We start from the raw sequence: 26,078 nt of genomic DNA on the forward strand, positions 1-26,078 counted from the left end.
TTGCCAAGCACAACAGAGATCTTCCTAACATATGAATATGGAGAATTAGGATTCATGTCCTGTGACGCAACAGAGAAAGAATATAGAAAATGCTTAAAGACCATTGTTCCTTGCTTTTACTTTACTGGGTAGCTGATACCTTCTAAGGATAAACATTAAGAAATACAATCCCCAAACTTACATACTTTTAAGAATGTACAGAGCTGTTGCCACATTACAATTGTAGTTATTATTTTATTATTACTCCATTTTCTAAAAAAGAATTTTCTAGTTCTTATAACAAAATTCCTTTCACAGAGAAATTGCAATGACAACTTTTATGTAGGAAGCCAAGTATAAAGCTTATTGGTTACTGTTGTTTCATGTTGGTTCTTGAGAAGTTGATTGTGGATTGATTGTTGGACCCAGAAGGCACTGCTTTGTTGGGGACAGCAGGGTCATTTTCATTTGCTTTTATCTACAGAGAAGAAAAATACAATATGATATAATCTTTCAAAAGAAAATCTCTTCTTTGCAATTTGTCACTCAGAGAGGTAATAATAGAGAAACAGTGCTAGGAGCTAGAAAGAACGATTATTGCTCCCTCACTCTATTGAAGCTTTAGCCTTTAGTCCTTTCTATTAGAAAACCTTTCTCCCTTATGACAGAGAAAACAAATAGGTTGCTGCACTCTGTTGCTGCTGCCCTGGATGAGGTTCACTGCAAGGTAGCTTTAAAGGAATGATGCAGTGAGATGTGGAAAAGCTAACTTCACCCTCCCACTATTGAAGATTTGTTCCTTAATTAACACTAAGAACAGACCCATTTTACGTGAGGTGCAAACTGCAGCTTTATATTCATCTGTTGGAAATCATCCCTTAAATTAGCTGGTCTCATTGTTGGTACACATACTCACCCAAAACCTCAGCCTGGGTTTTGTCATGCTTACTGCCACCCATTGTTCCACCAAGCCATATTCATCAGCTCCTCTGTTCTAGCAGAAAAGATCAAAGCTGCAGTTGGCACACAGCAGCATCATGGTTCAACTGGGCTTGCTGAAGGTCTTACCTGGTTCTTTTACTTCTTCCTGAGGCATTTCCTCCACTTGTTGAACCATTAAAGAGTGAAGTGCTGTCACCTAGTCCTTATCCCCAGCTGCCTTATCCCATCCATAGGCTGCACTGTGCTGATCTCTGCTAGGTTCTTCTAGGACACACTTCAACTCATCAAGACAACCAAAAACTAACCCACAAAAAGGAAGCTAATTGGTTTCTGCTGGCTTATCAAGGAAATCAGCTTACAGAAAAGATCTGCTGAGCACCAGGGCATATACAGGTGAGAGACTGTCAATAGCCAAGCTCCACACTGTGAACACTGGAGAATGGCTTGGCTTGGGAGGAACCTAAAAGATCATCTAGTTCCAACCCACCTGACATGGGAAGGAACACCTTCCACTAGACCAGGTTGCTCAGAGCCCCATCCAACTTGGCCTTAAACATTCCAGGGATGGAGCATCCACAACTTCTCTGGGTAACTTGTGTCAGGGCTTCACCAACCTCACAGTAAAGAATTTCTTTCTAACATCTAACCTAAATCTACTCTCTGTGTAAATCCATTCCCCCTTGTCCTACTGCTTCATGCCCTTGTAAAAAAATCCCTCTTCAGCTCTCTCATAGGCTCCCTTTAGGTACTGAAATGCTGTTCTAAGGTCTCTCTGGAGCCTTCTCTTTTCATGAGGACAGCTTTTGTCCTTGCGAAACAAATCTATCAGCTTAACCCAAACAGCACATTTGTTGGAGGGTTATTGTCTGTAACACAGGGACATCAACAAATTTAATTTTTTACATCAAGCTGTTTTTGTTGGTGGCTCTGGTTTTTTTTCTGCAAACTTGCACCCAAGCATTCGTGCTTGGTTTGTACTCCTGTTGATAACTGAACTCAGGTTTTCTATGGGTCTTCATACTCACAGCTCAGTCTAGCAATTAAACTCCATCTGTTTCTTTCAACTTAACTTTTTAAATGACGCTTCAATCAGAAAGATGCTTTTCATACCTCGGCTGCCACATTTTTCATCAAATTTACAGATACCAAGACAATTCGGCTTCTGAGAGGACTTGTTTCAGACAAGCCTGACACTGTCTAGACAGCCTGCTACACTGTTGATTTTTTGAAGTTTCAGAATAGCGTTAGACGGTTACCTGCAAGAGCCCAAACTGGTGAGTGAGCGTATTATTTTCGCGTGACGGATATTCCTGAGACCACGCCTGTATATGGTGCTCTCTTGACAGGAGTAGGCTGACAGACCTGCAATAAAATATTTTAAATTTTTTGTAACTTTGTCTTCCCCTTGAAATTGCTGATTGGACACAATTAAAATAGCAGTCCTATGATGATCCAGCTTTTTATGTACTGCATCCCAATACTTTCATCAAACTTCTCTCTGAAAAAGATCCCTTGCACTGAGATTAAACTGTTCAGTTTTCAGCTTTCATCAGGAGCTGGGTGGCTAAATCCGTCCAACATTGTAACAATGCAATTCTAAATCCATTTTTTTAAAGAAGCAAATTACTGTGTTCCATCTCATTTTATGGATGCTTGTCTTTGTTAAAGTATTCACATTTTCCAGTGATGCTTTTAACACAGGTAAGAGATGTTAATAAATATGAATAAAACAAAGCAAATTCTGCCTTGTGTGGATACCTATCATCCACTATTCCAGCTGCTGGCTACAGGAGGCTGAGCTGTTTGAGAAATCACTTCTGAAGACATGCTGCAATTGATGTTTGGGTTGAGGGAAAATTCTCCTACCTTTGATTGGAAATGGAAACCACTATGTTCATGGAATTCTTTCAGAATTGTGTAATTATCAAGTTTCTTATAAATTTTAGTTTAGTTTTGATACTAGTTTACTAATTATGTGTATGAACTTGTAGGCAGCTCATCACTCCTGTGAAATTGTGGTCTTCAGAGGAAAGCCTCATTCAGCCACTTTTGCGTGCTCTTCTCAGTCCATAAAGACAATAGCAGAAAGAAATATACAGAATTACCATGGAAGATTTTCATTGGGCCATATCTCACATGGATATTAGTCTGAAACAACTTTCAGATCCTGCAGTGAATTCCACTGATTCAGGTACATTTAAAAATTTACTTACTCTGGGTGCTTTTGAAAATACTATTCACAGTAAGTAACTTTAAGGACACAAAAGCATCATGAATGCTTGTACACTAAATAGGCACTGAAAATTGCATTTTCATGTATTTGCAATATTTGTCTTAAAAAAATAAATAACAAGAGCTTGAACAGAGCTATCTTGCTTGGTCCATCCGTGTGCTTTGCACATGTTCATCTTCTAACACACTCTTGCTGTAACACAGCAAAGTGTTTAATATTCTACAGGGTTTAGCTCCAAAGATCTGATCCATGAAAGAGTTAGAAGATTATTGATTTCTTCCTTGGTGCAAGATTTCTTTCCACAGATTTTAAGGTTCTCTGATTTTCAGTGAAATCAGTGATGAAATGCAGCAGCTGGTCAGATTACTCAGGAGCAAAACTTTACCCACTTTTATTGCAAGGGGGCATGTTCACTTTAGAAAGTACTGAGGCTTATTTTACGAGTTGCAGAGACTACCATAAGAGCAGGAACTAGTCTATGATATTTTTCTGTAAGATAAAGAGCAATAAACATTGAGTTCTCTAGTTTCATTTCCTCCCACCTTGGCGTATTTTGATTAGTAAGGAAAATTACCATTGAATCCCCAAACCTCTCTTCCCAAGAGCTAGTTATCCTCATGTTGTACAAAGCATTACAGAGATTTATTAGTTTAATTAACCTGCTCCCGCTGCCTGACTCGTTTGTAGACATATGGAGGGAATGGTGGACGGGAGACGTATTTGCCTTCTCCTGCTGTGACATTGAAAACTCCGCCTTCATAAACCACTTTGCCTCTAGAAACTGTCGCAACTGGGACTCCATGGCAGACCATTCCTTCAAATATATTGAAGTTATTTGCCTGGTGATGCGTCTTTGCAGAGATTGTCCTGCGTTTACAGAACAACACCCAAAATTACTGTGATTCTTGCATTTCACTTCATTATAAGTTTTTGATACAGGAAGAAAATTTAGCAACATTATTAAACTATGACACTGTGCAGTACATCATGAAACAGCTGTAAAAACAGGATAGAGAAATAACATTTCATTGAACAGTGATTGCATTTCAAGAGAATAAAGAGGGAGTCGAAAGGACAGAACTTTGCAGCCTTGAAATGTAAAATTTTCCACTAGAAAAGAGATTAGCAGGAAAAAAATCAGGTTGCAATATTTTCTTTGGATAACATGATTTCATTTTGCCTTGTCAAGCAAATACCTACTCACAATTCAGTCGATCTGACTTTTAGCTGGAATGACTTGCAATTTCAAATTTGAAAAGCATGGCTGCAATATTTCATGTATTGAGACTCACAGATAACACAAAGACCATTCTACTGGAAAGTCGGTAGATGATAATGATTTTTTGGTAAGGCTTAGTGTGAGTTGGATTGATTCAATGACTGACAACCCAAATATTTTAATGCTGCTAAATAATAATGACAACATCACACTTCTACATAGCTTTCCTTCAAAGGTATTAAGCAAATTATAATTTCAGACCTCAAGAGTACTTATTTGAGTGATGGTATGATGGTTTTGTATATATATAGACCTCATTCTATATGATTACCATTTTTCTATACAACTTCTCCAACCCTAAGAGGCTACATTAAAGGCAGAGCCAATGTCAGAGCTGATATTAGCATCTGGAAGTGCAGGCTGTGTATACTTCCTTTATTGTCTATTCTCCTTACTGAGCTACTTACTAGGTACTGTATCTACAACACATCAAATGAATTTGAATTTTAGTTAATTATTTTATTAACTTCCTGTATCCAATCTACAGGGTTTTATATATATATAGTTTGGAGAGTTCGTATTTTTGTTGTTATTTTTAATTTCTGAAAAGAAGAAAGCTTCATGCCTTTGTCTAGCAGTCAGACTTTTTCCAGTATGGGTGCTCACACAATCAAAATCTTATCATGCCTATATTATAACATACATATACGCATTGATATTGTTCCAGAGACTACATCTTTTGCAAAGAAATTATCAAAGTCAAAAGCAATATGAAATATTAATAGATTAAACTACTGACCTATTTGGAGAACAATTTTCCAAAACTTTAGTTTGCTTATCAAAATGAGAAAGCCACAAAAAACCTCTTTATCTTACTTAAATTAGAGCCATTTTCAAAAGTTATCACATATTAAATATTTCAAATGATTATTTATATAGAGGAAAAAAAGAACTTGTGGAAGGATAATTAGTTTTCCTTTCATATCATTCTGTTGAACTAAGAGAAATTGGTTTGCTAAAGGCTACATTTAAATCTTAAGGCAACTGACTTTTCAAAGGCTGTATATATAGAAATACTCTCTGTGACCAATCTGTCCACAGGAATAAAAACTTTTCCTTGTTCAGCAAACCTTGGACAGAAAGCTTATGCATACCTGCTCGCCAGTATCGGCATCACCTTGCTAATTCACAGCGGAAAGAGTAAAACATCCTGTTTTCAATTTCAATCCTATGAATACTGTCAAAGAAGTCTATCCATGGGTGCTATAATAGCCCTACAAGGCGATTATATGTGAACATATGTGAATATGTTCCCATATTCCTCCAGCTTATTGCATTACCCTTATGGGTCCAATTGCTAGAACAGTAAATAAGAACAACTATAATATAATTAACTTTATAATTCTCTAGATATACATCATATCTATTTGCAAAATAGCACTGGGACATGAAAAGAAAGATGAAAAAGGTAATTTGACCAAGCAAACATAAAAATAAGCAAGATCCTTCAACTCAACATATGAGCTGTTTAAATGTGCTAGGGCAGGATCACTAGAGGTAAACATGCCTCAGAGATAAGTACATCCTTCATTTAAGGATACAAAATGAATGGAAGTTGGCACATTTAAAAGTAATATCCATTTGTACAGTTAAACCTTACAACATTAAAAAATACATTTCCAGAGCTTTTCTCAATAAAACAAGCCTGTATAGAACTAATTTATAACTCTTTTGTTGAAATAAGCCTTAGTTCATGCTGCCTTTTCTGAAGGTGAAGTGCATTCCTGATGGGGATCACCAAAATCTGTCTGTGCTTTAATCCTTTGACATTATCAATGGGAGTGAAAGCTTCAGGCAGCAAGTGGGCAACCAAATAAAACAGAACTAGATGGTGTGCTTGGGTCTGAAGCTTGCAACTCAGCAACCTTATGCAACAGACTGTTTACTGCTGGATCATCAGTTTCAGTAGCAGGCAGCTTAGCAACATTCTAAAGTCTGTTCTCAGCTAATAGCAAGAACAGTTGTAACCTATTAATAATCTAAGAAACCAAGACTGCCACCATAGTGGAGTACAACTTAGCAGCTGTCTCCAGCACACTAAATGATGCCTGACATGAAGGATTACTCAGTGTGAGAGAGCAGATTCTGACTCCAGGCTTAAAAAATATGTATTTTATTTTTTTTAAATAAAATTTGTAAAATTCTCTAATTCTGGTTGTAAATTACAGTGTCTCTTGTTTCAAACAACCCTTCCTCAAATGGATACTGATAAAAGAATGATTATTTCCTAATTTAAAAGAACATTCTTCTCTACAAAGAGGATACTGCAAACACATGAGGTCCTTTATTGCTCCTACTCACATCAGTGTTTCTGTGCAGTTCACTTCAGCTGTTTTGGATACAGCTGGCTTGCAAAGAGATTTGAGGCTATTAATATAAATATTGACATTCCTCTAGTACCAAAGAGGAAGACATGCTTCTGAAGTTGTCCTTTCCTCAACAGAGTGCTTCTGTCCAACTAATTTAGAGTCAAAAAGTAATTTAATTTATGGGTAATTACCAGATTTTCTCTGTGGCTAGTAATACTTTACTTATTTATACTTTACATGAGAAAGGGCTTTACAGACACTCCTAGAATATTATAACTAAATAAACTACGAACTACAGCTTGAAATTTAGAAAAGAGCAGCAGACTAGACATGCAGCAACATGTAGAATGAAATTCAAGACTGTACAGGTAGTCAGCTCAAAAGTTATGACCTAAAGCTTTGTTAAGGAGTTAGAGGTACCAGTTTTCATCTCAACAAACATGTCTATGTCTCAGTCAGAGACTGAAAAGTTAAATAGTGAGTTACAATTGGGCAGGAGGTGGCCCTGGATGAAATGAAATCATTAGACATTGGAGTGATCTTCTACCTTTTGTAATGCATAGGACATGAAGCTACATCAGCTCTAGAACCTAAACTTTGACTGCCATGAAGATTACCCCTTTTAATTTTCAAGATGACATAGGCAAATGAAGAATTTTGTTACTTTCAATAGAAACTAAATACATACCTCATCCAGTTTTCTTTAAAATTTCAGGTACTGGAATATGAAGGAAAGCTTTAGATAACAGCCCCTAAGCAAGAACAGCGGCTCAAAGCCTCAGTAAAGGGAGGACACCTATTTTATAATTAATTAAATAATTCATTTAAAACATAGTAATAAAGTCAGCTAACATTACATGAGTCCATTACTGAACACAGCTGCTTTGTTGACAGCTGCCTTAGAAACCAGCTTAGTAAGAGTGACTATTAGAGCTGTAAGCAACTTCTTTCAAGGCTTACAGTGCAATATCTCTAAGCTTTTCAGAGCTGGGGTTTGCTGAGGGTAGTACCAGCCTTTGTGAGTTGCCTTTTCACATCACTTTCAGATGCCTTTGAACTCTCTCTCCTGTTAACTTGCTTTTCTAAAATCTGGAAAAAAAATAAATAGATCTTTCATTTTCTGTGCTTTCTGAGTCACTACTTTTTTATAATGATAATTAAGAGTAAGTTTTATTAAAAAGAAAGGCAAAGAACAAGGGGGAAAAAAGAGAAAAATAAGAAAGTCTTAAAATCTGTGTTCAAAACTGCTGACTATAAGCCCATAATGAGGATTAAAAACTCATTATCTATTTTATATTAAGGAATTGCAATAACTGCACATGCAAGCATATTCAGGCAACTATTTGTAAAACTGTATTTCCAGTCTCTTAAAAAACATCTTCAATAAACCTTGCTTTTGAGTAACCATACAAATTGAGGAGATTTGTGGATTAAAAAAAAAAAAAAAAACAGATGCAAGAAAATGCAGGAAGTTGATTTGGGGAGCTTCAAGTCAAAGTGATTTATCTGAGAAATAAGATCTTTATTTCATGTGAGCATATCTCCTAAAATTTATTATTTTAAGGGGGGTAGAGAATGACAACAAAAATTTTTATTTTCTTTTATTATGGTAAGTAACTCATTTGTCAACAAAACTATCAGTCTGGTCCTACCAATCACTCCAAGCTGACATATCAATCTGTGGGCAGAAGAAAAACAGTATTGAGAAATTAAGCTTGCAGAAAATCATACAAAGAGAGGGAAAAACAAATTGGTCTATTCAATGACTAAAGAAGATCTTGAAGATCAGGGAGAAAAAAAATCAAAATTATATGAGGGAAATATAAGAAAGATTTAATTTTTTTGGTAACATTTCTCAGATTCAGTTCTCTAAAGAGAAAAACTGACATTTTGGAGACAGCAAGTTACTAGGGAAACGTACGTCATGCGCTCTCAGAGAGGCTTATCTTGTTATACTCCACAGAACCAGAGAGTCACTGAGGTTAGAAAGCATCTCTGGAGATCATCTATTCCAAACCCTCTGCTCTGATCAGGGTCAGCCAAAACAGGTTTTTCAGGGCCTTGTTAAATCGGGGTTTAAGTGCCTTCAAAGACAGAGATCCACAATTTCTTTGGGCAACCAGTGCCAATGTTTGATCACTCCTGCAGCAAAAAAGTATTTATGTTTAAATAGATTTTCCTGCATTAATTTCTGCATATTGTTTCTTTCTCTGTGTTTTCTTAATTTGAGACAGAGGCCTTTGGCAGGAACTCTGATTCTAGTGAATTAGTGTACATTCATGCATGCACACAGTTTCCCTTGTGCAAAAGAATATGGGAGTACCGAAAATGCCAGAACATACTTGTGCTATGCATAGATATTTGTATGCCACATTATTTCATTTTGCCTCATTGTGACTAGATGCAGTTATCTATACACTCAGTATTCAAAATTATGTTCATTGATCAAAAGAGTAAGACAGTTGCAGCATTATTTATTCTAATCTTTTGCTAACATCTTGGTTTCTTCCTCTCTCATGTTACTAAAAATTACAGGCAGTTGGTTGGTAGAGTGTTTAAATGTTGTAACTTGCTCCTACTTAAGCCTCTGAGGCTGACGACTTGACTACAAATGAGACAGACATAGGTGGCAGATTTTGGTTCTGATAAATGCAAAAGATTTATCCATGAACATATCTACATGCAAACAAAGGCACTGAGGAAACATATGCTAGCATCCTGGGAAACTCTGAGTTCTCACTGATTCACACCCAGTCACTATTTCCCCTAAAATGCATAAACACTGGAAACAGGGCAGAAAACACAGCTTCATCTGTCATTTCGTAGCAGGTAGATTACAGAGTAACCTGTCCTTTTCCTTCCTCCTATCCTTACCTTGTTTAGGAAAAACAAACACCTGAAGAAAAGTACCAAGATCAATGTTTCCAGAGCCATTGTACTGTCTACTCTTTTATATGGTTCTGAATCATGGGTCATTTACCGGCACCACTTGTGTCTCTCAGAACGCTTCCATCAGCGCTGCCTCCGTACAATCCTAAACATCCACTGGACTGACTATGTGTCCAACACATCTGTCCTTGAGCAGGCAGCAGTCCCAAGCATTGAGGCCATGCTGTTGAGAACTCAGCTGTGCTGGGCAGGGCATGTCTCCAGGATGCAGGACCATCGCCTCCCCAAGATCGTGCTCTGTGGGGAACTTGCCACTGGCTGCCGCAAGAGAGGAGCCCCGAAGAGGAGATACAAGGACTGCCTGAAACAATCCCTCAGCCTTGGCCATATTGATCACCACCACTGGTCTACCCTGGCCTCCAATTCGGGAGGCCTGGAGACACACCATCTATAACGCTGCTGCTGCTTTTGAGAACACACCCAGGATCACTCTCGAGGAGAAAAGACAACACAGGAAGAATCGTGTCTTGTCAATATCACCTGGGGAGTCTTTCTACTGTGCCTTCTGCAACCGGACTTGTCTATCTCGCATTGGCCTTTTTAGCCATCAGCGCGCTTGTAGCAAGCGTGGGTAGAGCCTTTCTCAAATCTTCGTTCGCGAAGCCCAGCCATGATGATCCTTACCTTGGGACTCCTGCATCCCTGCTGATCAGGGACCCTGCTCCAGCAGCTGTCCAGCTGGGGTGCAGCCACCCCTGCTGTGCTCAGGGCCTGCACCCATCTCCACCAGCACATGTGGGGAACACACTGGGCCTGCCAAAGAGGGACACTGCAGCAAAGCCAAAAGAGGATGGTGCTACCTGCACAACCAGCTCAGCTTCTGCAGTCAGAAGTATCTAACTTTTCAGCTATATTTAATGAGGGGAAAAAAAATGGCGGGTGAGGCTTCCCAAACCATATGTTGTTCTGATGAAGTGGCTAGACTTAGAAAGTTAAACTCTGTTTGAGACAGATTCATTCCCAAGGGTGTTTGATCTTGCCTTTGGGTCCTGATCCAGGGTTTATTTGCAAGGCTCCAACAGGCTACAGTGAATTTATTGAGCCCTAATATCTACTGGGAGCTGAAAGTCTCTTATGAGATTTTTGGGACCTTCTGCCCCTAATTTACAAGGGATGCTCAGCTCTTTTCACTACCTGAACTGGGTACTGCAGTATTGAGATTCCTTGCTGAGCATTTCTGAAACAAGCCCTGGGGATTTTGTACTCTTGTTTGCTTTCAAATAGCTAAAGGCATCAGCTATAGAGGACATTGACTTGCTGACAGGTGACATTCCCTTTTCCTTGCTTACTCTGCTCTCTCCTTCTGGAAAAGCCTTTACAGTTGCTTTTGTTTCACAGACTTGGGGCTGTTATATTATTTGTGTGCCGCTGAAATAAGTCAATGAACAACTCTTGATCAAAGCAGAGATTAAAATAAGACGGTACAGTCAGTACACATTTGCTGCCTACGTGCATTTTCCCAAGGAGTTTTCACAGAACAATCCTGTGTGCACAGACTGTACTTTGGATGCTGAGGGTGTTGAGGTCTGCAAGATGATGTTTGGTGGGACATGGCTTGCAATAAACCGACAGGTCACTTTGGTATTTGTGTGGTCTTTAATGAATGCAATGAGTATAAGGAAGCTAAGAAATAGACCTAATCTGGCAGGATCCACAATCCATCTTTTGTAATGCAATTTCTAACCAACTCGTACATTTCATGTTTCTTCCCAATAATGCTTGCTGTCATATAGACCTGCTAAAACCATTATTTAGATGTTTTTAAATACAGTGGTGAATGTGATAATTTGTCACATAGTCTTTTCTCTAGAAATTACCAGAAACTGCTACAGAAATAGGCCAGTCAGTGAAGCTGACCCTTAAAAGGAAAGCCTCAGCTGAAGTGGCAGAGTGCTGGAAGCAGAACCTTGAATTGCAATTGCTCCCAGCTTGCATAGCTGTCACGTTGAATTCACTAGGTTTTTGCAACCTAGGAAGAGAAAATTCTGAGTACCCAGATAGCAACCAACATGCTGTTATTGTGCAATGATGTGGGAGGGAAAACGCAGCCAATTTTGTAGGGATACAAGTTTTTGTATTTTGAAGAGATTCACTACCTTTCTGAAATATTCTAGAATCTTCCCTATAGAATTCCTCTGATTGTGATAATATAATTTCCTCAAAGAAATACTTCAGCAATTATCTAACTCTTTAGGCTAGTATCAGTCAGTATTTTAAGACTACAGCAGCACAACATCAAACCAGAACTGGAAAATTACATTTTCCTCTTTACAAGATTTAGATTTGCAAACAAGAAGAAAAGGCATGTACAAAAGGGGAAGGACTTAGCAAGAAAGAGGAACAAGCCTATTGTGAAATTGAAAATCACTCCCCAGAATCAACAAAGCACATGAGGCTGTGCCTTGTGTAACATCTTAAATGGCTGAAGTCCGTTAGTGAGATCCCTTTTTTTTCTGCTGGGCTGTTTATGCCCTCTTCAGGATTTGTGGTGAAATGAATAGACAAGCCCCGGTGAGATTTATTTATACTTACTCATGTAGTTCACACAACTGTACAAAGCCAAATGGATAAATGATGGGAACAATATGAGATAAGGAAAAAAATACTGTCTGAACTTAAAACCAGATTGCTCAGTAAGGAAGTACAGTTTAATAATAAAAAAAACTACTTGAATTAAAACTGCACCTTCACAGCTGCAGTGAGCAAAAAGGCAATAAGAGTACTCAGGAGAGAGTGAAAAGAAGCAGAAGGAATATTTGGGAGGTAAAAAAGATAACTACAGGAGCTGACAAAGCACCTTGAGAACATTGTCAGAACTCTGCTCTTCTTCTAGATTTATTTGTCCCCAGGCAGAGCAGAAGTGAGGTCAGAAAACAATCCTTCAGGGTTTTTTTTTTTAAGCAGAGTTCATAGCTCCACTGTCCTGAAATATCTCATTGCTGGTATCTCAATATATGCTTGCTCAACATGCCAGAAGGCATAATGCACATGAAAATTTCCCTGACCCAGCACTGGGCAGGCCTCTATGTTTATTTGGCTTGTTGACACTCCTGCAACTTCTTTTGCTGGTGCTGCCAGTTTTCTGTAGGTCTTCTGAATAGCAACCTCCATGTCTTCAAACATTGTAGCATAAGGCAAATAACACTTTTCTTCACACTCTCACATGTTTTTGGTACTCATTAATATACTGACATGAGTGAGAATTGCTTTATCAAAAATTTAAAAACCAGAAGATTGGTCAAGAAATATTTGTTTGTGTGAGGTAAATTTAGGATTAGGGTTTTTTTTTTAATCTATTTGGTTGCCAAAACTAGATATGCCCAGATATGTTTCAAAACTTTCCTCAACCATGAGCAGAGTCTTCAATTTTATTTTTTTTTTCAAAAAAAAAATGGCTGAAAGCACAGTTGAATGCTCACACTGCTTCCTAGAGCTGAGCCCATGACAAAAGCACCAGCCCAGCACACCCCCTGACCTGCTGCTGCTGCTCTGTGAATGAGTGGTCAGAGGTAAGGCTCAGTTGTTAAAGTGCCTGCAGGTTTAAGTTATCCTGCTCAGCACTGGAACAGTGGAGATAAACTCACACAGCCCACAGGCACCTCAGCTAAGAGGGACAGATCCCCAGGTGCTCTGGCTCTGTGACATCCAGCTGCCAGACCATGTCCAGGCAGTTTAAACAAGACCAGAATGGGCACAAGAGCCAGAGCAAAACTCAAGATATATAACTCCTGAAATATTTATAGTGTCATGAGCAAGAAGTTGGCTGATGCTGTGAACGTACCTTAAGACAGGAATCAGCTGTAATGCACAATACACTGGGTGAATTGAGGCTCCTAGAAAGACACTGCCCTTTCTAGCAAAAATGCACCATGGCATCAAGTCATGCAGAGTGAGACAACAGGACACCTTTTGTGCATCTCTTCTTGGTGTGACAAATTCTATTGTAGCAGATTTACTTTGCACACAATCAGAAAACTTAAATAAAAGCATAAGCGTGCACAGACTGAGCTTCAGAAATGTTTCCCACCTTAAAATATGTCTGAAATAGCTCTAAATTCAAAACACAAGCTTTTAATGGGTCATTCTGCAGCAACACAAGCTCTTCTCCCTACTCTTTGTAGTGGGAGGAGGACAAACATAATCCAGCACTGAACAGACTTACTCTAAAATCTGAAAGTGGTTCTTTTTATTCTTAGGATATCAAGCCCTAATTGCATAATATACAGACTTTTTAATTTTTGCACTTCGTCAGCAATCTAGGAAAATACTTTTTAATCCATCTGGAGATTAAAGATCTCTCCTTACATACACTATTGTGGGAGGCAAAAAACTTATAATTAATTCATGTGAGCCGCTGTTGAAAGACTCCTTAAACTAACCCAAAGGCTTGTTCTTGTACAAAGGCTTTGAGATGTTTTTTTCCTGCAGAAAGGCTGGATGGGGGGAAATAACTTCCCATACATACCTTGTAGCTTTAGGATCCCAAATTACAATGTCAGCATCAGAACCTACAGTAATTCTCCCCTTCCTTGGGTAAAGGTTAAAGATTTTTGCTGCATTTGTGCTGGTAACAGCTACAAATCTGTTCTCATCCATTTTTCCACTGTACTGCAAAAGAATACAAAAAACCCAAACTCATTACTTTTTTAAACAAGGAATGAAAAAGCTGTTCCTCTTATTGAAAAAGCTGAGTGACATTTTTTTAGATGTCATACTGAAGAGTTTAAAAGAAGTAAAAACAACAGTTTGTCTCAGATGCCCATACTAAAATGTCCTCTCACTGAATACCATAACTTTATCTGAATTTATCCCAGAGCAAAGAAAAGAAAAGACAACTTTAAAGCCAAACACTCTGTGGATCCAGTCCTAAGTCAACTGAAATCAAATGTTTTTGCTGGCTTGAAATCCGTACTCGTGCTCAGTAGGTTCCTCAGGAAACATCTCCCAAGTATCTAGGTTTTGGAAAATGGTGAGACAGTATTAAGGAGAGTTTAGAAGATGATAAAGAAGAGCCAAGGCACAATATATAATACAGGAAAACTGATCTGCAAATTTCTTCAGCAATAAAGGATAGTGCTGTTCAGTAAATGTTGAAATCACGTAGTATAAGAAACAGATTTGCTGATGTGACACATCAGCAAAATGGAAAATCATAATGGATATAGATGTGTCTTGGGACTGTCCACTGCTATGTAATTAATTTAATTCAGCTTCCATGACTGTTGTTTGCTTGGAAAGCCCGATACGCTGGTAGTAATATTGTGCATAATCAGTCTAGGAATCAGAATGTCACAAAAACATGTTTATATGTCTGTGAGCAGTCATCTGAGAAGAAAAGCATAATGAAAATGGTGAACACTGCTCTTCTAAATAATGGTGTGTGGGAAGGGAGGAAGCTGTCCAGACAAACATTACACAGTTGTGTAATATTTTACAAGGGAAAAAAGGGAGGATAATACCGATTGAAGAACTTCTTTAAAAATTGTCTTGCCCAACAGGACACACTGTTCAAAAGCCACACTGATTTACATATTCATGCCTCACTTTCCTATGAAGCTAGATTTCAGTTTACACCATAAAGAATCACACTAGAGCTGTGCCACACCTGAACACAGGCAGAAGTGTGTGTTCTTTGTATAAACCACCCCAAAACCAATAAACAAGAGAGATCATGGAGCACATCCTTAACAAGCGTGTGAGGTAGATAATTCTACTGTGACCAGTAAACACGCTTCACAGTTCATTATCAACACGACTTCACTACTGCAAGAGAACTTAATATTAAATAGAACTAGAGGCTCCAGAACTGAACATTTTTTTAATAGCCAGAACAATCATAACACCCAGTATGCAGCAGATCCCTCAATAGATTGCCTCATGTCCCTCACATCAGACACTGCCCTGAAAAGCACTGAGCTTTCTTGTGTTGGTATTGAGAACCTGAAGCCAGTGAGATTTGAAGGTGCTCATTTCATCATATGATGCAACTGAGGCAAACATTAGAGAAGCGTTTCTTAAAACCCAAATTAGAAGTTGAGAGGCACATACCCAGTGCAGAAACTCCTCTAACAGCTAAGTTTGAGAGAGATCAAAGAGGAAAAAATACAGTGCTGATCAAGTTGAAACTGTAGGTATCTCTTTCCTTTTATTTTCATTTCATCAGTTGTAAAAAATGCTGCAAGGAAATGTACTGTGCACTACCACTGAAACAATAGCAATCCCTTACTGCTGAATGATAGAAATGATTCTTTAGTGATATATTTTAAGCACCAAGAATCTTCTTCCATCTTCCAGGACCATAAAGTGAGAGTTAGTAAGGACTCTGTCACGGTCTTCGATCAAAGGAGTTATTCTATGATAAACACACTTGATAGAACTGGAGAGATAATAACTGCTGAGAGATTATATTTTGTTGGAGAAATCAACTACCCCCATGTTCGGACATTTTGATACACTTACAACGCCTTTTTCCCATATGACTGACATTCTGTCTTCCACACCATTCACTCCGTTAGGGATTTTTGTGAAGTCATCTTTTCCCAGAGCTTTCTGGCATGTGTCAAAGGTGCAATTGTCAGTCCCTGTTGCAGATAGGTCACCACTGCAGAGGAACAAAGTTCATTATGAATCAGAGCATGTACCAGACAGCAGCATATAGGAAAACATCCTTCAAGTAAAAAACAATATGCCCTGCCAGCCTGTCTTCAGTTTCATCTTCCAAGAGCAGCTCCACAAGAACAGACAGTTCTCCTATGAAGAAGTTTCCTCTTCAGAAACCTCTTGGAAGAAACCAAGCACCAACACTAACACTTTTACTCTGGATATGTCAAAGGTGTCCCACAAGTGGAGTACTGTTCCACTTTGTCCAGAGCAAGCAGCTTAGTTTCATCATCATTTTGGGCAATTTTAGTCTGTGTCACTCCATATGTCCTGTGAAATTACTACAGATCCACACAACAATCATTGAGTGTTCGGGTACACCTTCAAAGGCCCTTTGGTCAAATTCAACCCTTTTGTGGGGTTAACCCTAAGTATTAATGAAATATGAACAAATTACACATTAACTGCAGGTGTCTGAAAGATATTTCTTTTTCTACTTTTCTGACAGAGATGTTATGAAGTGCATAGCTTATATATACCTTCAGAAGTTACCAGGCTTATTTTTTGTGCAACATTAAAATTTCAAGTGAAAAAGGCAGCTGACAACAAAACCCAGAAACTCTAGCTGTGACTTCACTTTTTACACATTTCTCACTGACTTAACAGTCTTACTGTCCTCCTGGTCATGTTGCAATTTTTGTTGCAATATTAGCAAGGCAAGGCTTATTGAATACAGTCAAATGGGGACAGAAGGTCACAAGAGTTCAGAGAAACAAAATCTGATATCTGAAATGTTTTTCATCTATGGTTTCACTTTCTGTTTCTTCTTCTTGATAATGTAACATCCTGTACTTAGAAAATCTCCAGAGCATCAGCCAGTTATTATATAATCCAGACAGAATTTGCTGTGCACTTGGGTATCAGCTTTCACTGTTCATCTACTTACTTGGCCAGTAAGTTCATGAGGAAATCAGGAGTAGATGGATCAGGTCTCAGTGGAGGTCCCATCACATATGCTGCAGCATGAGCCCAGTCTTTATTCCAGTAGTTAGTGCCATCAGTGCCAAGACCAGCAGCAATAGGCTCCCCATAAACCACCTTGCCTGAAAAATGTAAACCAATTGTGTCATCATCAAATACAACAAAAAATGCATACCTTGTATTTTTTATCTTGAGGATCTTTTTGGTGGCAATGAATTTAAATTTGAATGAGTGTTTCAAATTAAATACCAACATATGGAAGGACATAATAAACTAAGCTATAACACAGCATCTTTGTTCTGAATATTCTGCTGGTGATCTTACAATATATTTCCTTACAAGAACATTGCTTGGGCAAGTTTTTTAATTAAATTGTTGACAGATATATTATAATGGGTTTTACACATTGTTTACAAGACTTGTGATTGAGATTTCAAAAGGAACACAGTCCTCAGTTACATTAATTATGTTCGAGATTCATATACTTGGTAGCAGCTATTTGGTGCTCTGAAATTACTGACAATATAACAATGTAAGTTAATACATACAGCATACAGACTTTGAAGGGTGGTACTTTTAATCACCAGGCTACAATTGTGCCAGGAAGAACAATATGGCACCAGACATAAACTGAAAAGGATAAAAACATTTCCCAAATCAAAAATAATAAATAATTTAATTTTAAAAGTTATTTAATCTTTAATCCTTTGCTGCACATTATTTTAGTTTCCTCAGAACTGAACACCAACCCAGACTTGCTGTTAGCCTTTGGACAGAGCTAACATATTTTAACTATTTTTACCTCCTGGGTAAGACAGGTTTGAAACTCATCAGAACAAGATGTTTCACTCCCCGAGGAAGTTGTCCATCCACTTTGCAGTTTTGTAGCTGGCAGGTGGTAATGCCCCCCAGCAGCAATGGTCACTGAAGAACCAGAGTGAGCTGGGACCTTCCACACCCACTCATAGGCTGTTTGGTTCTGGTTAAAGGCAGCCTCTGCTGGATCCCCATGAGAGCCTTCTTCCTCCCTTGCTCCCTGCAGACTGTGGGCATTTTGCTATGGATCCCAGATTTCACTCCAGGCTCAGTTTTTATTAGAACTACCACTGCACTACCCTGCAAGGCCTCATCTGGTAATTGCTTGGTAATACAAGACAATGACCTTTCTCTGTCTTTCTGTGCATAAGTCACACATTCATGGTATTGTCAGAAAGCAACAAAGCAAACCTTTGCAGACTGCACATCAGACTCTGGTTTAGACTTGAAATCATGATTTAGGCAGTGATTTACTGGTTTTTGCATCTTATGTTCAGATCTTAAAGCACTGACTATGAAGCCAGGTGAGGAAATGACATGACCACTCATTCATTGAGGAGGTTTGAGTCAGATCAGTGTTTTCCTAATGCAGAGCTGCTGCAGGAGTCAGGGTCTTTCCAAAAGAGAAAACTTCTGGGACATATATAATTAATCTGTCATATTTACATATTAGGCTTTTGGCAGACTTTTTATGATCAAAGCCATGAGAAAGCGAAGGGAGGGGGAATTGTGTGTGTCTCTCCTGCTGCATCTAAATAAGGTAAAGAAGCTTCCATTCAAAGTAAACCTGAACTATGAATCATTAGGATATATCTAAAAATGATTAAAGTGTGAGAGTGTGATTAAAGTGTAAAAGAGTGAGTTTTAGCTTTCATAAATAATTTTATCTCAGTTTCACAACATCAAAGTGAAAGGAAGTTTCCACGCTCCCAGTTGGACACACTGAGTTGATTCTAACTCATGTAACACAACTGATTTCTGCAGTCAGAATTTGACTTGACCAGTTCCCTTTGTTCCCATGAGATGGAAGAGTAGAGGTTTTTTCCACAAGTAATTTTGAGTCTGAACATTGCAGTTTCAATAGACTAGCTCTGCTGACTGAGAAATTTCCTGCATTTAATTTGGACCGTGACTAGCCAGACTGAAGGATAAAATAATATCAAGATTCTACTTTAATCCAAATAACAAGGAAATTCTGCACTGAAACTCTTTTAGCTCCATTGGCAACACGGATGTTCTGTATTAAGGTTATTCAAGCTCGATTGACTTCTGCCTATAGGCATTAAAGTAGAATAATCCAGTAATAAATCTGGTCTTTCCACTTGTTATGTTTTCTCTCATTTAAAAAAAAAAAAAAAAAACAACAACAAAAAAGTAACAGGAAAGTATTCTGCTGTTTGGTCTTGCTGATATCTCTCTGAGCTGCTGGGAAATAGCTGTGGATGTGGTGACTTCTTCATCAGATTCCCAGACTGGTTAGCAAGATTTATTTTCACATAGATTATTTTATAGAAGAGAAGAACATTCAACTACAAATTATTTTACCACCTATCAAAACTAACAAAGAGTTACAATACTGATAAACACCAACAAACATTTACAATCATGAAAAACTGGTCTGAATGTGCTTATTCCAGTAAAAGTTTTAGAAGCACTTAAGATAAAGATACTTACAAACTATGCTCTGAAAGGAGCAGAACTGCAAGGCAGGGTTTATTAAATCAGGCATAGCATTGCATCTTAGGCTTTATACAGTCTGGACCTGAGATGTCCTGCATGAGACAGCTAAAAAGTTGGTATTTTCAGCTGCACATCTGTGCTCAGTGTTAGCTTGCGAGTCTGTATACCTCAAGTATGGAGATGCCCTTCCTCTCACTAAGAGGAGACCTAATGTGTGACTAATGGCAGGAACCAACCTTGTAAGTCTAAGCAAGCTTCTTGGAATCTGGCCAAGTACATATTTCTGCATGCAGTTTTTAAAAAAGGAGAAACATTTTAAAAGGTTGCTTTTTTTTTTAGCAAGAATTTTGCTTTCCACTTCTGATCTTCACTAGAAATTCTCACTTCCCTGGCTGTAACAACACAGTTAAATGAGCAAAGGGACATGATCTTTAATCATCATATTAAATGATCTTTAAGGTCCCTTACAACACAAACCATTCTATGGTGTCCATGCTTTAGTGCACTTAGACTGAAAGCATTTTTTAGGGGGAGACAGTATAAATCAACTAACCCTAAATCACATTTGATAAGCCTTGCTTTCTGTATAGTCATTTCTGGTGGAAGGAATGGGTGACAAAGCCACATCAGTTTTCCCCAGTAAGTTCACCCTTGGTACTCCTAAGAAGAGAAGGAGCTGCACTGCCTGACAGCGCTCTACAGCGTTCTCTTCTCATTGTAGGGAAGATTTTAGCATAACAGGACGATGATCCTTTTTGTCTTTCCACTTAAGAGAATAAGACTGACATGCACACAGACATAGCAGACTGCCCTTCTGTAGAAGAATACAGTTCCTCTACCTATTCTAACAAGATTCAAGACCATGTTTTGCACAAGGATGAAGAAACAGCCCACTGAGACGAGCAAGGACAATTCTCACAGGGAGGTTCTGTCTTTGACCGTCTAAGTGAAGTACTAAAGGTTGGTAGGGCATCCAAAAAAGAACATGATGGGGTCAGGAGTTAGCCTATCCCTCTCCAACGTAGTCACAATGTGGAAATTTTGGATTTCTTGTTGATATTAAGCAGCTATTACTGACGTACATGAAAATCTTGCTGCTGTAATTTGGAGGTTTCCTTCAGTAAGTGGTGTTGCTGGAGATCAAAGCAGGCATAGGTAGTGAAGTTTGGCATGGAGAGGAGAAGGAAAGACTTTCACTCATCTGATTCTCCTAAAGTTTGCTTAATCTAGAATAAGAACTACTATCCCTTTACAATCTGTATGACTGATTTTAGCCTTTAAGATCTGAACCATAGATCATAGAAGACAATAGAACTATGCCTACTGTCTTCAGCAAACTGTATCAGGTCTTCAGTCTCTAAAATTATTTCTCACCTTGTATATCTAAATGAGGGACAAAGAATTGGGCTCTGACTTACATTTTTGACTAGGAAAATCACCATTCCATAGAACTTGGGAAGCAATGCTTCAGTTCTGGTATCACACTGTCACTCAGAAAATACATTTCACTCACTGAAGACCCTCCTTCTGAGGTCAGTGATGGAATTGGAAAGGCATATCAATCTTCCTCCAACAAGGGCAGGGATGAATATGCACACACATATTGTACTTCATGCTAAGTGCTTGGAAAGGATCAAGAAAAATGTCACAATTGTAAATAGAAGGAAGCTTGCATCAAGACATGGAGAATAATTTTGAAAAGATGAATAAACTGTATTAGAGTGAATTTTTCAAATTCTTGAGAGCCTTCCAGTATTTAAGAGTTTACAAAGTTTTCACATTACAGTGGTTTTTAACCTGTCCAAGTTGAATGTCTTTCGCCAAAATATTTGAGTTTTATTTATGCCATTCATACAATAGTTTGAGAATTTTTTTTTTTTTTTTGGTCTGGAACTCATTGTTTTCTACTATCACTTTTCACTGAAGATGGAAAATAACTTCTAATGAAACTAACAATAATGAATTTCTAATAGCCAAAATTTATACAGACCAGTCTCATTAAAACTATCATTCTTGTAACTACCTTTACTCTAGTTATCTTTTGCAATTTCTTTATCAATATTAGATTTCTGTTTTCTAAACAATACCTGCTATGCAAATAGATATTAACTATGAAGAGATGTTATATGTTGCTGTGCACAAAGGTAAGCATTAATGGTTCTGACTGCATCAGCCCAGGAAGCTGTAAAATACAATTTGCACCACAATAAGCTCAAATTGTCCCAATTTCATCTTTTTACATATCAAAGAATCATACATCTATCATCAGTTATCAAACTGGCACTGCAGACTATTCTTACAACACATGCTTAACAATATTTTACAGCATTTACTGTCAGCATAAAATTCTGTACTTGAATAGTGTATTATAAAACACTATCATCTCTTTTGTGTTCACAGCCAGTGTTTAATCTTTAATCTGGGTATTTTAACTGTTGTAACAGCTTCTTGTAGTTAATGTTCACACTATGCCTGTGAACGCACAAATAACCATGCACTGATCAATATAATCCACATTCCCAGCAGCACTGCCATCTAGTGGAGGAATCTAATATAGCACAGTACCAAAAAATGCGCTTGTAAAATATATTCTGATAAGTTCTTTTATAAACTTGAATTACTGCTAAGTCTTACTAGAAGTCATAGTTAACACATGTTCTGCATAAGCATATGCAGCTATATTTACACAATGACATCACATTGGCTTTGATTCACCAAGCTCTCATACTCTATATTTTAATATTAATTATCTATGCCCCCTGTGAAGGCACTATCTGAAGTCAAGAAATAAGGAAAACGAGGGCTATATGCAATTCATGCTCAGTCAGCTGAAAACAAGACGTAAATGCAAAAGATATAAAAACGAAGTGAAAAAGATGTAAAAAGATAATGAGGACAGATATTCCATAAAGTTTTAGATTTTCCAAATAACGGGGTTTTTCCCTGCTCCTTCCACCTATCTAATATCTCCTCATAGTGCTGTAGTTCCACAGGCTGCTCTGGACGAACTTATAGGTAAGGAGATAAAACATTCTAGACAGCTACAACCTTCAGGCTGCACTGGAGGCAATTGAGGCTTTCAGGCATTGTCATCATCACTATAACTTCTAAGTGCCCAGTGAATAGGAGTTGTAGTCATGTCATGGCACTGTCTATAAAAATATTGTGTGGTCTCTGTTGTAGAATGTCTCAACTAAATAGTGGGTAAAGTCTTGCAGACTCAGTGGGGGGAATAGCTGAGCATTTATTGCCTTGGACTGGTGACATAATTTTTAATGCAGTTATGCTGTCCTGGCCCTCACTTTGACCTGGAAGGTACACTATGAAGAGAAGAAAGTTTGCTCTGAGGAGAAAGGAAAGTCTCAATTCCAGTTGCTGTTCTTCCACCATGCTCTCCTTGGGCCCAACAACACACGCACAGTTTAGACATCCCACCCCAAGAAATTCACCCATATTCTGAGGCTTGTGGCACTCAGGACAAGTAGGACACTGATGCTGTGTTTGGTTTTCCATGATCCTTTTTCCAATGCCATTGTCCAAGTATAAAAGAATTAGGACTTTTACCTTCTCTTCGTGCATTACTTATCACCTTTGCTGAAGATTTACTCATTACATGGACCACATAAAGGGGGCAGTTTACAGCATTTGCTATGGTAATTGCTCTTTGTGTTGCTTCAGCCTCCACCTCTTCAGGACGACACAGCTCGTGACCCTCAGGGCCAGTTATTCCCATGGCCAGCATCTTCTTTGCACCCTGAACACCGCACAAAAATATGTAACAGTCAGACAAAGTGTAGCAAGGAGTCATGAACATGCTGCCAGTTAAATGGATTCTAAACCAGCCATTGCAGCTTGTTCAAGGGGAAAAAAAAAAAAAAAAAGGCAGTTACAATTTTTTCCAAGATAAGTTATTGTTGTTTTATCTGAAATCCAATATATCTCTCAATAAACACAGGCCTCAGAATACCTAAGTAAATTCAGAGAACACACTCCACTACCTTGGAGGGGTAAATCACTGCTTTTGAAAACCCTACTCCTCTCTCACTATGTGCTCTTAAATGGTCACAGACAGTAACTGTTACAGTACTCACTCCCACAGGAAAAAAAAATTTTTTTAAAGGAAAGGTCCTTATTAAACACAAAGATGTATAACCACAGCCTCTGAAAACTCCTAGGTTTTAAGAGGCATAAGACTTTGTCCCTACTATATTTCAGTAGCCTAAGATTTGCTGATTTTAGATTATTTAGCAATAAATTAATTTCTATTTTGGGACCTAAGGCAGAGTCAAAGCACTGTTGACTAGAATAGTTGAAGAAAATATTCTAGTATAGCCACTCTAGTTATAACTGGTATCTAGTATAACCAGGACAGTTATATTCTCAGTGCCTTCACACAGCACTCAGGTGGGAGTGGCAAGTGTGAAGTTAATTACTCATGGAGAGATGTTGAGGCCTTCCTGCCCTGTCAATGAAGCTTTGCTTTCTCGTTACTTCTGGATTTATTCCTGTCAGATAAGCTGAATATGTTTGGAGAGACCAAGGATTAGGACCATCTATGTTCCTGACTTTGATGGACAAAATGTCAAATGTGCACCTGTGCAATTAGTTCCCCATTCTCGGCGTGGACTTGAGCAACTGCTCCAAGTTCCTTGCAACAGGAAAAGGCTGCAAATAACTCCTCATCATTGACCATGTATATGTCTTTATAGGCCATAAACATCTTGAAGGAGTTGACACCTTTGTTTTGAACAAGATGTTTCATTTCTTCCTTCACCTGAAAAACAGTCAGCAATTTTCAGAATGCAGCAATTATCTTTTGCATGTTAGTAACCTTGTACAAAGAAATTGTAAGTGTGAAGGGTAATCCTTTACTCACTCATCAAACATATGTTCAGTACAAACAGCCCAAGTCACATATTTAAAGACTGACTTATACTATTCTTCTTGCATTAAATTAATTCTCAAAGTATATAAATGAGTAGCATGGCTGTGCAGGTATTGGAGGCACAAGCGAGTTGCATGAAGGGAATGCTTTTTGCAAAAGATACTGAAGCAGAATTTTATTCCAAACAAACCTCCTGATGTTGAAAACACCCTGTCCAATATTACAGTTAATGTATCCAACTCACACAACACAGACATTTGTGCAAAAGTGATTTTCAAAATTGGATTGTAATAGGCTTCAGCTTCTGGCAAACAACAGAATGACAGAAAAGATCTCATCTCTTAGAGCTTTGTCCTAACTCTAAATGACACACAGCCTTTTGAAATATTTTGTTGTCAAACAAAATGGTTCCAAAACGCTAAATGCGAGCCTGTTGTTTCGGGGTTTTGTTTTTTTTCTTGTATGCAGTCCTTGATAAGATGCCCTGCTTCTGCTAGGGTCTGTGCAGCCCAGCAAAACATTATGTCCCAAAGAAAGAAAGACACAGATTTTAGTTCAAAGGCTTCTTGCTCAGCTGGTTAGCTGGAACATACATTATGTAACTTTGGCTCTCTCTTCCCAAGTAAAATGATGGTGACAATAATTGACATGAATTGGTAATGCTGTTACAATTTCCATGGGATTAATTCCTTTCAGAAGGTAAAATATTTTACTTTTCATCTGTTCTCTAATTATCTGGTTGGATCTGCCCAGGAAAGGTGAGATTTATAAAAAACTCAAGGAAATTTTTTAAATTTATCCAGGGGAGGGATGAGAGTATATCTTGAGTGGGAATTATCAAATAAATAAATAAATAAATTATAAATAATAATAAATAAATTATCAGATAAATAAGGCCCTGCTGGCACAAATATAGAGGTATGTAATTTATTCTCTTCTTCCCTATTTACTATAAATGAGGGAAGGCATTGAGAAGAATGTATGCTTTTAATCCATACTTTAAATCATAAGAAGATGAGAGCTAATCAGAAGGGCATGAAATATAAGTCTTCTTCACCCAGGTCCTTTACAGCTACAAAATATTAGACCTTTCTATTTCTTTCAGTCATGGCCTTTAAAAACATTTAAATTCTTAATATGAACCAGAATATTTCATTGCTTTACACCTCTCAAGTTTTACTGGATTTTTCAGTACTTCACTGTTCTCTACTAAGACTCTTTCAAATGCACATTTACTCAAACTTCACTGGAAGTGAAGTTTTATTTTATGTCTGTTTTAAGCTAGAAGTTACGGTCAGCCTATTTTAGCACTCAGAATACAGACTATCAAAGATGTGTTGTTTGCAGAGTGAAGACTTGGGTACACATATTTAAAAATGGAAATTACTTAATATATCTGCGTACTGATGCATAGTTCTCTGAGAA

The 26,078-nt window shown here is 38.0% G+C and overlaps 1 protein-coding gene across 3 annotated transcripts in view; it reads right to left on the minus strand.

Annotated features, from left to right (window-relative positions):
* Positions 1–218: 218 nt before the first annotated feature.
* DPYS (dihydropyrimidinase) overlaps positions 219–26,078 on the minus strand; it is a 29,364-nt gene continuing 3,504 nt past the window's right edge. The window contains exons 3-10 of one of the 3 annotated variants that reach the window (XM_027883394.1): positions 24,363–24,542; positions 23,333–23,522; positions 17,238–17,394; positions 16,151–16,292; positions 14,157–14,299; positions 3,814–4,021; positions 2,178–2,283; positions 219–457 (exon numbers count right to left, since the gene is read on the minus strand). In XM_027883394.1, coding sequence (XP_027739195.1) covers positions 2,209–2,283; positions 3,814–4,021; positions 14,157–14,299; positions 16,151–16,292; positions 17,238–17,394; positions 23,333–23,522; positions 24,363–24,542 — 1,095 coding nt within the window. In that variant the 3' untranslated portion in view covers positions 219–457; positions 2,178–2,208. Of the gene's footprint in view, positions 458–2,177; positions 2,284–3,813; positions 4,022–14,156; positions 14,300–16,150; positions 16,293–17,237; positions 17,395–23,332; positions 23,523–24,362; positions 24,543–26,078 lie in introns of those variants that run through there. The other 2 variants (XM_027883395.1, XM_027883396.1) reach the window with 2 other exon arrangements.

This window comes from Empidonax traillii, unplaced genomic scaffold (genome assembly GCF_003031625.1).
Source record: "Empidonax traillii isolate 1590-97213 ecotype Southwest subspecies unplaced genomic scaffold, ASM303162v1 scaffold126:size1624879, whole genome shotgun sequence".
In the NCBI taxonomy this organism is placed as follows: Eukaryota; Metazoa; Chordata; class Aves; order Passeriformes; family Tyrannidae; genus Empidonax; species Empidonax traillii.